The sequence below is a fragment of the Artemia franciscana genome, chromosome 14, assembly GCF_032884065.1.
Source record: "Artemia franciscana chromosome 14, ASM3288406v1, whole genome shotgun sequence".
Lineage (NCBI taxonomy): Eukaryota > Metazoa > Arthropoda > Branchiopoda > Anostraca > Artemiidae > Artemia > Artemia franciscana.
The window spans coordinates 31,605,166-31,618,535 of record NC_088876.1 but is presented as its reverse complement, the minus strand read 5'-3'; the positions used below and the strand labels follow the sequence as shown (position 1 = coordinate 31,618,535).

The window sequence follows — 13,370 nt, the reverse complement described above, 5'->3', positions numbered from 1 at the left end:
TGATTTTATTATTAAACTAAGAAAAATGTCAGGTGCTGTCAAAGACTTGATAGCGTTACTAGTTTTGTTGTCGACACTAGTCCCATTTCTCACTCCCAGTTACTAGTCCCGGTTACTCGTACTCTTTTTCCTGAATTTAAACTTCATTAAAGCATTGACTTTCTATAAAAAGAAGATAAAAGAAATAAAGAACATGTTCAATGAAAAAAAATTTTTTTCACAGTTTGATAAAAGAAAAACTTAGATTCCATAATTTAAAACTAGGGAAAAATTAGGTAAGATGTTATTTTACAGAATTTTTTCATCCAAAACAAAAACGAATTTCGTTGAGATTTAACTCTAAAGTTTATGAAAGTGTTATTTTATGATTTTTAGATGAGCTTTTGAAGCTTCATTTTATACTGAAAACTTTATTATTTTATTTTATACTAAAAACTTTATTATTTTATTTTATAGTAAAAACTTTATTTTATTAGCTAAACTTTAGCTAAACCGCCCCACGAAAGAGGAATTCAAAATATTCTCGTATTATCTTATTGCTGCATTTAGAAATTATTTTGAAACATGCTAGAATATCGTTATGTTCCAAATTTCCAGAACACATTGCGTACCACTATTAGTGGATTACAAAAATATTTTCCAAAAAAGTTTTAGTATGATAAGAGCTTTCTTTTTCATATAGTATATATATACTCAGAGCTGATATTTTAGCGTTACTTTATGCCTTTCTAACTTTTTTTCTTTTATCAAAAGGTTTATGCAAGAAGGCCCTTGGTCGGCGGTGATCCCAAACTGAAATGTGGGGCTGTCCTACTCGATCATAGCTGGGTTATCACAGCCGCCCACTGTTTGGAAAGGTAAATAATTTGATATTTCTTAATACTGGTTCACACTGAAGTGATCCAGCATAAAACTTGCATTTGCTCTTATTTTTTGAGGGCATTACATTGCCCTCAGCTTTTAGCTTATGAACGCGTCAAACATTGCAGTAAGACCATGCCACTAATAAAAAGAAAGAATACGGCGTTGGAAATTACAGTCTCTACCGCTGGTGCTGATTTCCATTTCTTGGACCTTCAGCCAGGAAGTGCAATGGGGGGGCAACCCTCCTGTGCTTTAGCACACCCTCCCTGTTTATCTTCCCCAGATTTCTCCAGATACCCGTTTTTAAAGCTGGGTCAACACTGGCCGAGCTTACAGAGTCACGCTGCTGACCCCGTCCCAAATCAAATAATTGGGTACACTAGGTTTCGAACCTTCGCCCTCTTGGATGAAGGATCCTAAATCCCTCACACCAATCCACTCGGATAGGCCGGCCACTAATAAGGCCTTTTCGGGACTTTTGGTTACTTTTTATCCATTGAGATTCCAGGACGATTGTGCCTCAATAAGCACTTTATATAACAAATAAAAATGTTGTATTAATAGACAGAAAGGTAACTTCTAATTTTTTTGTTGTGATGAATAGCAAGGATTACCTTGTCGTTGCAGCTCTGGATCACCCCATGAAGTTATTTATTGCGATTTGCAAATAATGTTTACGCCCTTATGCATTGCAAGTCCATTGAAGTCTGCCTAAAGGTGGTATTATGACGATTAAAAAGTGTTTAAACGATCTTTATTATGACTCCTTGGATCTTTATAACGAGATCTTTATAATGGCTCTTTGGATCTTTATAATGGGATCTTTAGAATGGCTTTTTGGATCTTTATAATGGCTTTAATGCTTTTGGTACTGCTCCAATTTAGTTACACTGTATTCTTTGTAAACTCCAACGTTTGGTATGACTTGAAGCAATTTTTTTCGCAATCAAAATACAATAAAATTTTCTAATCCAAGTGCAAAAAAAAATTCCTTTTCAAATGCAAACTGAACTGTATATTCTTCAAGGAAATATTATAAAATATACCAAATGAATTAACAATTCAGTGCTTCATTTCTCTAGATCATAGATATCTAGTATGTGGGATAATCAACATGTTCCATTCTCTAAAAAAGCGAATTCCCTCCCAAAAAACGAAAAAACTAAGAATTAAAGAATCGTACCACGTGTCTTCTTTTTCACTTTGGTATTACACATATTTTTAATTAAAACATGGCATTGTGGCTCTGCTACTTTGAATATCCGATATCGGGGTTAATGTCGACATTCGCCGGTGAATGTCCGAAATTCTTTTTTTCTGTTTGAATTTCATTAGCTTTCCGAATCAGCTTTTCCAATCCTATGCAAGCTTTGATGGTAAAAGTTAAAGCTAGGTTAAGTCAAGTTATTAATCTCAGAAATGGGTTAAAAACCTTACCTAACCAAACCCAACCTAACCTAGCCTGTCACAATCAAACGTGGCATAAAACTGAAAAAGTTGACTGGCAACGCTAACTAATTCCAAGGAGAAAAAAAAGGTATTTCGGACATTCACCGGTGAATGTCGACATCAATATCATCAATAGCATACATTCACTGTAAGAACTCCATAAACTACTGTTGTTTAAAATGTTGATTAGAAATGACTCATATCATGGTCCACTTTAATCCTCGTTGCTGTCCATAACCACCCAATTACTTGCAGTCCGACGGAAGTCAATATTATTCTACCCTCAAACATCACTATCCACTGGTGAATGTCGAAATTCATCAATATCGGATATTCACAGTGACAACTCCATTCGTTAGACTTCTGTTGTTAAAAATATTGGTTAGAAATGCTTCGCATCATGGTTCCCTTTAATCCTCGTTGCTGTCCATCACCACCAAATTATTAACAATCCGACCGATGTCGATATTATTCCACCATCAAATATCACCATCCATCCGTGAATGTCGACATTCATCAATATCGGACATTCACAGTAACAACTCCATTCTTTAAACTACTGTTATTTAAAATGTTAATTAGAAACGACTCGTATCAAGGTCCACTTTAATCCTCGTTGCAGTCCGTCACCCCCAATTACTAGCTATTTCACCGATGTCAATATTATTCTACCGTCAAATACCACTATCCACCAGTGAGTGTCGACATTCATCAATATCGGACATTCACAGTAACAACTCCATTCTTTAAACTACTGTTATTTAAAATGTTGGTCAGAAACGCCTTGCTCCTTTAATCCTCGTTGCTGTCCGTCACCCACAATTACTAGCAATCCAACCGATGTCAATGTCACTCTACCATCAAATACTCCTATCCCCTCCAAAATACTTCATCTCATTCCCTTCTGAACTTCTCTTTCTGCAATTCTCAGTCACGAAAAGAAAAATTCGGCCCCAAATGTCAAATTAAATATCCCCCGGGAAAAACAGCTTTTCAGTTTTTTATACTACGCAAAGAAGCCTAAGTAGAATATAAGTCAGATGCTTAACCTCTTTAAAATGTTTTAATGTGAAGTTACTTTCTTTTCAGAGTAAGGAAGCAGGACATTTTCTTGCGATTAGGTGAATATGACCTTGAATCTGACACTGAAGAATTTTCTCATGAAGATCGACAGGTCTCGGAAATTGTTGTTCACCCCAAGTTCAAAGTGGCCACTTTTGAAAATGATATAGCGTTACTACGACTCAAGCATCCAGTGATTTATCAGCCGAATATAATTCCTATTTGTCTGCCAACAATTGATGACAACTATATTGGAAAATCTGGAGTTGTGACCGGCTGGGGAAGGCTTTCTGAAGGAGGTAAGCTGATACGCTCGTAAAAGCTATATTGACACACATAATTGTCTACGCTTGAAATTAGTTATATTCTTTTTAATCATTATTCACGTGTCTGCTTATCAACGTAAGATAATAAATTTGTTCAAAGTAACGGACTGTAAGTATGGAGTGACTATTATAGTCACCTCCTATTAGACTATTGCTAATAGTAGTTGAAACTCAAAAAAAAAGGTTTAATAACAAAATATACATAAAAAGAATTAACTTCTTATAAATTAATCTCTAAACCCCGTGGATTCCTGGGTGCCTTCACTAAATTTCCAATTAAGGGGGAGAGGCATGTCTCACCAGAAATTTTTTTATACCCAAGATTCAAATAGGAGTATTTTTATGTGCCTATTTATATACATTGTTCAAGGTTTCCTCGTTTCCCATGGTCATCCCTCCCCTCTCCGGCTCCCTGTTGGCGTCCATGGGAAACATCCCTATACAAAAGTTCTGCTTGAGGAACTTGCCTCGAAAACTGTGCATGTGTGGGAGGCTTCCCCTCTTCGATCCTCCACTCTTCACGCTATATTTGTACGTTTTGTCTCAGTTCCTCATGAGCGACTACTCAAACACAAGGAATGTTGAATGAAAATAAGGAATATTTTTGAATCACTATAAAATTTTTATGTAAAGAATCAGGGTTTGAGGAGGGGTGAACCCCCTTACAAACAATATAGTTTTTATTCTTTCCAAGTTTGACAATCGCTTTTTAATTCAATCTCAGTCAATGGGTGAATATGAATAAGAGATCAAAAGGGTTGGTTTAAACCTTATCAGGCCTACAGACTAACTGAATCACTGTCAAACCCCCTTAAAAACCACCTTTAAATTGCCAGTCTTTTACTGACATTTTATTTTGAATATTGATATTGATGAATATTGATGATATTGATATTGATGATATTGATATTGATGATATGATATTGATATTGATGATATTGATATTGATGATATTGAATAGAATATATTGATATTTTGAATATTTTACTGACAATTAAAGAGTTTAAAGCGTCAATCTTTCAGACAAACTGCAAAATCTAACCGCTATTGGCGCAAATATTTGACTTTAGCCAAATCGTTTTGGCCTGATTTCGGTCAACGTTCTTTACTTAGAGCGTTTTGGCTTTAGTTTAGGCCGTTTGGCATTATTTGTTTGGCTCTATTTTGAACTGTGTCATCAATTAAGGAGATTTTTAATGTTCTTTTAACTAATTTCCAAAAAAATTGCCACTACAAAAGGTTCTCTGATACGCTGAATCTGATGTGGGATTTTCGTTAAGATTGTTTGACTTTTAGGGTGTGTTTCCCCCTAAATCTAAAATGAAGCACATTTTCTCAGGCTCGTAACTTTTGATGGGTATAACTGATCTTGATGAAACTTATATATTTAAAATCAGCATTAAAATGCGATTCTTTCGATGTAATTATTGGTATCAAAATTGCATTTTTTAGTGTTTCGGTTACTATTGAGCCGTAATACATTTACAGAGTTCAAAGCGTCAATCTTTCAGACACACTACAAAAGCTGACCACTATTGGCACAAATATTTGGCTTTAGCTAAATCGTTTTGGCCTGGTTTCGGTCAAAGTTCTTTTTAGAGTGCTTTGGCTTTAGTTTAGGCCGTTTGGCTTTATTTTGAACTGTGTCGTCAGTCAATTAAGGACGATTTTTAGTGTTCTTTGACTGATTTCCAAAAATTTGCCTTTTCATCTAGCTGAAGGTGATTTAGAATGGAATAGATTTTTAATGCTTGCATGTGACCTAATATGGGAAGTTATGTAGGACGGGGGCCTTTTTGGGGACAATGATCGGTGTAAAACAAGCAAATATTTTTCAATATGAGCTTAAACCTCCTCAGCGGAATAGAATAACGAGTAAAGAAAGCCACTAAAAATTTTTAATAATGATGGAAAATTTCACAATAAAATAATTTTTAATCTTTGGTTTATGGGTTGTTTTTCTTATCAAAAAGTTTTTGACCACAAGTTATATTTTCCATTGTATTTTTTTTTTTGAAGTACCTAATTTATGCTAGATACAATTTGTCTTTTTGTAATCAAATAAAGGCCGTATTAGTTAAAGATGTTATGAGGCTTTTTCAAACTAAAACTCACTCCGACCTAGCTTAAGACCGTAGGTTAAGACCAGCATTGTACTCGGCTCCCATGATGTTGATAATCTACTGGCTTTCTCCAAAGGCTTACTTCATTGATTGCAAAAATTTCTCAAGAATTTTGCAAAAATTTCTCATCGCTTGCAAAAACGTTTTTTTCTGTCGTTTTACGGCTGAAACTAAGCCTTTCCAAAGATCCACAGTCCTAAAGATCCCAAGATCCCAATTTCCAAAGATCCCAAGACGCCGTTGAAAATTAAAATAAATTAATTTTCGTTTTTCTTGCTAGTCAGTAAAACTCTGATTTGTAACTTGAGACCTTTTGAATTATCATGGTCGATCGTTATATATTATAAGACGCTTTACTGTTATATTTTCTCTAGGTCCCTTGCCAAACATCCTCCAAAAAGTTAACTTACCAATTTTATCCAACAAAGAGTGCGAGCAGATGTATGAAAGAGCAGGCTCACCCCAAGATATTCCTGAAAGTAACTTCATGTGTGCTGGCTTCCGAGACGGAAAACTTGATGCCTGTGAGGTAAGTTGAATACGCTTCTATGTAGCAATATATTGTAAAAATACTCGCTATAAAATACATTCCTGACGAAAAGGGGGATGGGCTAACTTTTGTCCCTTGAGTAAATAAAAAGCGCGTTAAACAGAACACGCGATAATTAGAATGTGCTATACAACTGAAAACGAGTTTAAGCCTACAATATGTTAAAAATATAGAAAAAATTACAGCGGAAGGATATATTTTACTAAAAAGGAACTTGAGCCACGGTACCAAAGGATATCGGTACCACGGTATCAAAAGAGGAGAGGGGATACAGATATTAAGTATTCCTTGCATTGATTATGAAGGCTGATCTAAAACTTGTGCTACCTATATTCTTGCTGTTCGTAATTTGGTATAAACTTAGGCACTAACTATGCTTGATCCTTGGGCGATATTTCAAAGGAGAATATATTTTGAATACTGTGTAAGGGGACGCAATTTAAGTAGTATATTGAATAAATATAATTTAGATGACAGTGGAATTCCATGTTCACCAATGGGAATCTAGGAGGAGAGGACATTGAACAGGTGACAGACTTCAAAGACTCAGGGATTACAGTCACTTCAAGTGGCAACTCTGAAAAAGAATTGCGCACCAGGATAGCCCAGGCCAACGCAACATTTCAGAGACTTCTACCAGTCTGGAAATCCATTGTATACTCGCTGAAGTTTAAACTCAGGCTGTTTCTGAGCAATGTATTGTCTGTCCTGAGTTACGCTATGGAATGCCTTAAGCTAACTGCGGAATAAGAGAAACGCCTTACCGCTTTCGAGAATAACTGTCTTCACCGAGTCATTAGAATCAGTTGGAGCGACCGTGTCAGCAACAACGAGATCCGTACCCACACTGGCCAACTAGATACCGCAATCGGTATACAACAACATAGATGGCGATACCTTGGACACACCCTCCGCATACCAGATCACAGACTTCCAAAGATGCTCCTCCACTGGCAATCGGAAGGCACCCGTCTCCAAGGAAGACCAAAGAACACGCCACGTAGGACGTATGAAAGCGACAGAAGAGCCTCATTCCGAAGTGGGAAGGCCTTTAGGCAGCGGCTCACATAAGGGAAGATTGGAGGTTACTCACCCACGCCCTGTGTATCCTGTGTCCCTTCTTAGGCACTGGAAGAACTAAAATCTAAGGTAAGGTGGGATTCTACCTTACTCAATAAATATATTTGAATATATAGTCAACATAATATTCTCATTCTTAGATTGGTGATATCATTATGTATTCCCCTTATGCTCAATATACGGGTGCTAAACGCCATCTAGATCTGCTTACTCTTGTCACATGACGGTACGTGTCTCATATTTGAAAAAACGTGGAATCAATATAGTTACTGTTTGAAGAATTCAGCTACGGTACCATGCGAACTTAAAATTTATTCCAATTTTTTACTTTTTGTATCATTTCCAAATCATGATTCGCTAATCCATTATGGACAAATTTCGTAACTGAATTTAAATGAAGCTGTCCATCTTACATATTTTTAAGGAAATTAGAAAAAGCTGTACAGATGTATTGGCGCATTTGAGCAATACGGACGCATTATAGACTATATTTATGCTAAGGAATCTTTTACTGATTAATTTTTACTCAGGGGTTTCTTACAAAGATTTTAACAATTTTAGAGTGAGATTCGACGAAAATGAAATGCTGAATTGTGGAAAAATCTGATATTACAGTTTCATTTCAAATGCTTAAACGCGGCTTAATATATTTCTTTACTTTGAAAGCCCGTTTTGTTTTGAAAAAATTTGCTAAAATTTGATTGGGCGCAGCTGTCCTCGTTTAAAAGTTTTTAGCCTAGGCTGGAATCTATGAAGGTATTCCAAAGAATTTCAAGTATTACTCAAAAGGTTTGTTTGTGCAAAAGGGTTCCAATTAGGGGGGGGGGGGTAAATTCCCTCCTATATTTGTTACCCCTCCTCTCCAAATGTTTTAAAAACTACCCTTTTTAATATTTTAGTTGGAAAAACCGAAAAAAAAAATGTCCCTTCCCCGTTATTAGATTTTAAAAGTACACCTTTTGTCATTTAAAAAAAAAACAAAAAAACCCTCCCTTAAATTAAAAAAAAAAATTCTGTTTTGTATCTTCCATTTTTTTTAATGAAAAACGTCCTTGCCCAAGTGACGTCAATTCTTAGAGGAAGGGGGATATATTTTTAAAAATACAGGGGTCGGGTAGAGGGTTAATTTTAAAATTTTTCAATTCTACAACGAAAATACCCATAAGAGTACTTTTCAATGAAATTTACCCCAAAAAGGTGTTTTCAAGATCTAGTGGACAGAGACAAAAAACTCAAAAGGGGTCGAGGCAAATACCCCCACCCCGTTCAACTCTTCTACCTTGCCCTCCTAATTTTTTGTGTATTGGCACTCCCGAAATGTTGTATTAAAGTTGAACTTGAATTCAAACACTTGCCTAATTTTTGAAAAGCACCTGCCAAAATAAGTCTTGAGGTTGATGAAAAATGAACACTTTCTGGTGTTTGCCATCGGTCTGTTTCTTAGAGGTAATCAAATTATATTAACCGGGTATTTCCGTGTTTTGTGTTCCGAAGGATGTAAATACAAAAAAATTGTCTCTAAAATCATACAAAAGTACCGCTTAACCAGCCACCCCTCTCCGATATAACATTGAAAATATAGACCTCAGCACCACGTCTAACTCGTCAGAATTCAAGGGGGGCTTAATACATGACCCCCAAATTAACAAATATTAAGCTTTAAAATCAACATTGGCGTATTAAGACTGTCTTAAATCAAAGCAAATCAAGTATTTCATAGTTTGCGTTCGATTCTTAGCAAAAAAATAAGTTTTTTTAACTGGAAGTAATGAGCGACATTAAAACTTAAAACGAACAGAAATTATTCTGTATATGAAAAGGGTTGTCCCCTCCTCAACGCCTCGCTCTTTACGCTAAAGTTTGACTCTTTCTCTTTTGACTCTTTTTGTTCATTTTGTGAACGTTTTGTTCAAATTGGTATCAAGGGCTTGTGGACTGCACTCTGAGATCAATGTAACAATCTAGAAGTGTGGAATCCCAGCATATTAAGTATTTGTTGTACGAATGGTGTTTGATTTACACCAAAGTTGATAAATTCATCATTAGTTATTAAATTTATTCATTATTTATTCATTATTTATAAATTGCCAAATGTCGTTTAAAACGTTTTATGTAGCTGTCAATTTTCTATTCTTAAATGAATTCAAATTATCAGGGGTTTAAGGGGTTAAAAAGTAGTATTTCTTTTGAAATAACAAGCTTAAATCAATTGTCACAAATGTATATATTCTAAGAAATTGTTAGCTATTTCCTGGAAACTTGATTAGTGATTTTTTTTTTTTGGTAAACCTTGCTCGGGATATACACTGTTTTTCATTATGTATTTTTTATTGTTCAGTAAATATTCGATAATAAATGAAATTTCAACATAAGTGAAATTTCAATATAAGTGAAATTGCTAGTCAAATTACTGGTAAAATGACTCAGCACTTTTTTCAAAATGGAGAAAAGAGTTAAATTTGCAGTTGAAACCGGCTGGAAGATGGTTCTTTTGAGCAGTACTTGCCTGACACTAGTGATACTAGTCATGAGATAGTAGATTGACTTGGGTTTATATATTTCCGTAGGATATTTCCTAACGACAAGGATTAATACAAAAAAAGCAGAAGACAGAACATGCATTTGCGATTGCATTCTAAAAAACTTAGATGCATACTAAAATCTTATCAGGGTTACAGGAGCAGGGGAGTTTTCCCCCTGTTCCCTTCAAAAGCCTAATTGCCGGTGAAATGGCTCAGCACTTTCGTCAAAATGGGGAAAAAGTTAAATTTGAAAGATTTAACACCATTGGCTACAGGTATATGAATTGTGACTTTTTCCTTCTCTCTCAAGAAGTTCTGTATGCTCTGCATGTTTACTGATTTTCACATATGTGCTTGATTTCTGCAAAGATTGGCTTTCACGGCTTTTTGAGTTTGATCCTCATAAATCTGAGGTGGATATTGTGAAAAAATGGTGCAAAATCAAATACATCAGCCTATTAGAGTCATTCTTGTTTTACATAATAGAAATTGTACGTTAAAAGGCAATTGTCATAATCCAATAACATAAAAAGGGGAGATAATTTTTTTTTAATTAATTGCTAATTAAAAGAAGGTTAAAAATAGAACATGGCAATATATGGGTTTATTCTACTTATCTCTTCCGTAGCAGGCTGTTATACATGCACTATTTTTTGAAAAAAAGCGCTATTTAATGGTTGGATAAAACTGTAGTTTTTTTTTACATAAAAAAACAGCATTTTCTGGCTTATAAACCAATATTTCAATTTTTTAGGGTGATTCAGGAGGACCAATGGTTATAGAAGAAGGAGATCGAAGTGTCCTCATAGGAATTGTATCTTGGGGAATTGATTGTGCAGCTCCTAACCAACCCGGTGCATATACCCGAGTAACGAGGTACAGGAAGTGGATACAAGATACAATGGCAACGACTCCCAAGACTCATAAGAAGAAGTCTAAACGCCGGGGTTGAAGTATTTTCTTAAGATTAAAGAAAGTTTAGCAAATTCATATTTCTCCCATGGAGAAAACCGTTATATTTATTTATTTATTTAATTATTTATTTCAACTGTATTTAATAAAAAATTTGAAAATATACTTTGAAATGAGGCATTCTGGTAAATACAAAGTTTGTGACTTAGATACGTATTATCTATATATATAAAAATAAGTTGTCTGTGTGTGGATATGTGGATGGATCAGGTGACGTCACCTGAAAAAACTGGATCAGGTGACGTCAAAACTGAAAAAACTAAAAAAAGGCAAAAACTACAAAAAAAACTAAAAACTAATAAAAAAAAATAAAAAAGCTAAAAAACTAAAAAAACTAAAAAAAGGCAAAAACTACAAAAAAACTAAAAACTAATAAAAAAGCTAAAAAACTAAAAAAACTAAAAAAAGGCAAAAACTACAAAAAAAACTAAAAACTAATAAAAAAAATAAAAAAACTAAAAAACTAAAAAAACTAAAAAAAGGTAAAAAAAACTAAAAACTAAAAAAAAATAAAAAAAGGAAAAAACTGAAAAATAAGCGAAAATAAAGGTAAAAACCAATAAAAAACTAAAAAAAAAACTGAAAAAACTAAAAAAAGGCAAAAACTACAAAAAAAACTAAAAACTAATAAAAAAAAGTAAAAAAGCTAAAAAACTAAAAAAAACTAAAAAAACTAAAAAAAGGTAAAAAACTAAAAAAAAAAAAAAAAAACTAAAAAAAAGGAAAAAACTGAAAAATAAGCTAAAATAAAGGTAAAAACCAATAAAAAACTAAAAAGAAAAAAAGGAAAAAACTAAAAAAAAATTTCATCTAAAAAACTAAAAAAAACTAAAAAAGGTAAAAACTAAAAGAACTAAAAAAGAAAAAAATAAATGACGACACTCAAAGAGAAAGCGACCAGGACAAAAGGAATGTTCGATTAGCAATCAACAAAGCACCGGGACACAGGGAGTATAAATGACGACCAGGACATAAGTAAAAAAAAAACTAACAAAACTAAAAAGAAGGTAAAAACTACAAAAAAACTAAAAAGAAAAAAAACTAAAAACTAATAAAAAAACTAAAAAATCTAAAAATCTAAATAAACTAAAAAAGAAAAAAAAAGGAAAAAAATAAAGGAGAAAAACAAAACTAAAAAACGAATGTATATACAGACCGGGACACCGGGATACAAATGACGACCGGGACACAGGGAATATAAATGACGACCGGGACACAGGGACACAACTACAACGGGGACACCAGGGGAAACAGGGGGATATAAATGACGACCGGGACACCGGGACAGGGAATGGTCGATTAGCAATCACCATCAACAAAGCTCAAGGGCAATCATTAGAATCATGAGGTATAGATCTGAATACAGATTGTTTTCCCATGGACCATTATATGTTGCATGTTCAAGAGTCGGTAAACCTGACAATCTATTTAAATGCAAAGACAATGGGACAGCAAAGAATGTTGTATATTCGCAAGTTTTACGTAGATAAACCATATATATATATATATATATATATATATATATATATATATATATATATATATATATATATATATATATATATATATATATCTATCTATATTCACAGGTGGGACATAGGGACACAACTACAATGGCGCGTAACTATTATGGCGCGTAACGACTTACGCGCGCGGGGGGGCTTGGGGGGGGGCGCGAAGCGCCCCCACCAACTAGGTGTTGGGGTGGCGCGAAGCGCCACCCCAACAGCTAGTATATTATATTATTCTTATCATATTCTATATTATATATAGATATATATTATTACAGAATGTATATTAGATTATATTTACCTTTCATTTTTATCAGTTTATTTTGAATTGAAGACGGTCAAGCAGAGGTCTTGACAGAAATATTTGCATGATTTTCAATTTTTTCACTGGCTGTTTATTGTCCTCGTTCTTCTTTTCTTTGCGATTTTGTGCTTTTTCTTGTCAAGATCTGCAAGTTGCTGAGCATAAAATTACAAGAGTCGAATAATATAGTTATTTAGATGTTTTTCTTAATCCCCTTTTATCACTTCAAAACCATATGAATCACTTCAGTATAAGACTCACAAAATATTGACTCCATATATCATATGAAAATTTTTCATTTTAAATTTTTATAATAATTTGCTGTTTTTTCACCGCTTTGAACAAAGCTTGCTATAATTGACGTTAGCAGGAATAATGGTCTTGCAATTTTTTCTGCACATAATGCAGATAATGCAGATGCAGATGTATTAAAGGGTATTTATCTGCATTGATTCAAAATTTGATGAGAAGTGTTAGTTCTAGTTAGTCGTTGGTTTGTGTCGGATAAATTAGTATAATTTTTAGAAAAAATTAAATCCATGGTCTTTTTGGGGTTTAAAATGTAAAAAAGATTTGAAATTGTCTTGTCAAGATTCGCGAAATGGTG

At 34.0% G+C, this 13,370-nt stretch overlaps 1 protein-coding gene across 1 annotated transcript in view; it reads left to right on the top strand.

The window, feature by feature from the left end:
- LOC136035579 (uncharacterized) overlaps window positions 1-11,065 on the top strand; it is a 52,259-nt gene extending 41,194 nt beyond the window's left edge. The window contains exons 6-9 of the mRNA XM_065717453.1: window positions 754-857; window positions 3,403-3,674; window positions 6,199-6,353; window positions 10,731-11,065. Of these exons, the coding sequence (XP_065573525.1) occupies window positions 754-857; window positions 3,403-3,674; window positions 6,199-6,353; window positions 10,731-10,928 (729 nt within the window). The 3' untranslated portion in view covers window positions 10,929-11,065. The remainder of the gene's footprint in view (window positions 1-753; window positions 858-3,402; window positions 3,675-6,198; window positions 6,354-10,730) is intronic.
- The last annotated feature ends 2,305 nt before the right edge of the window (window positions 11,066-13,370 follow it).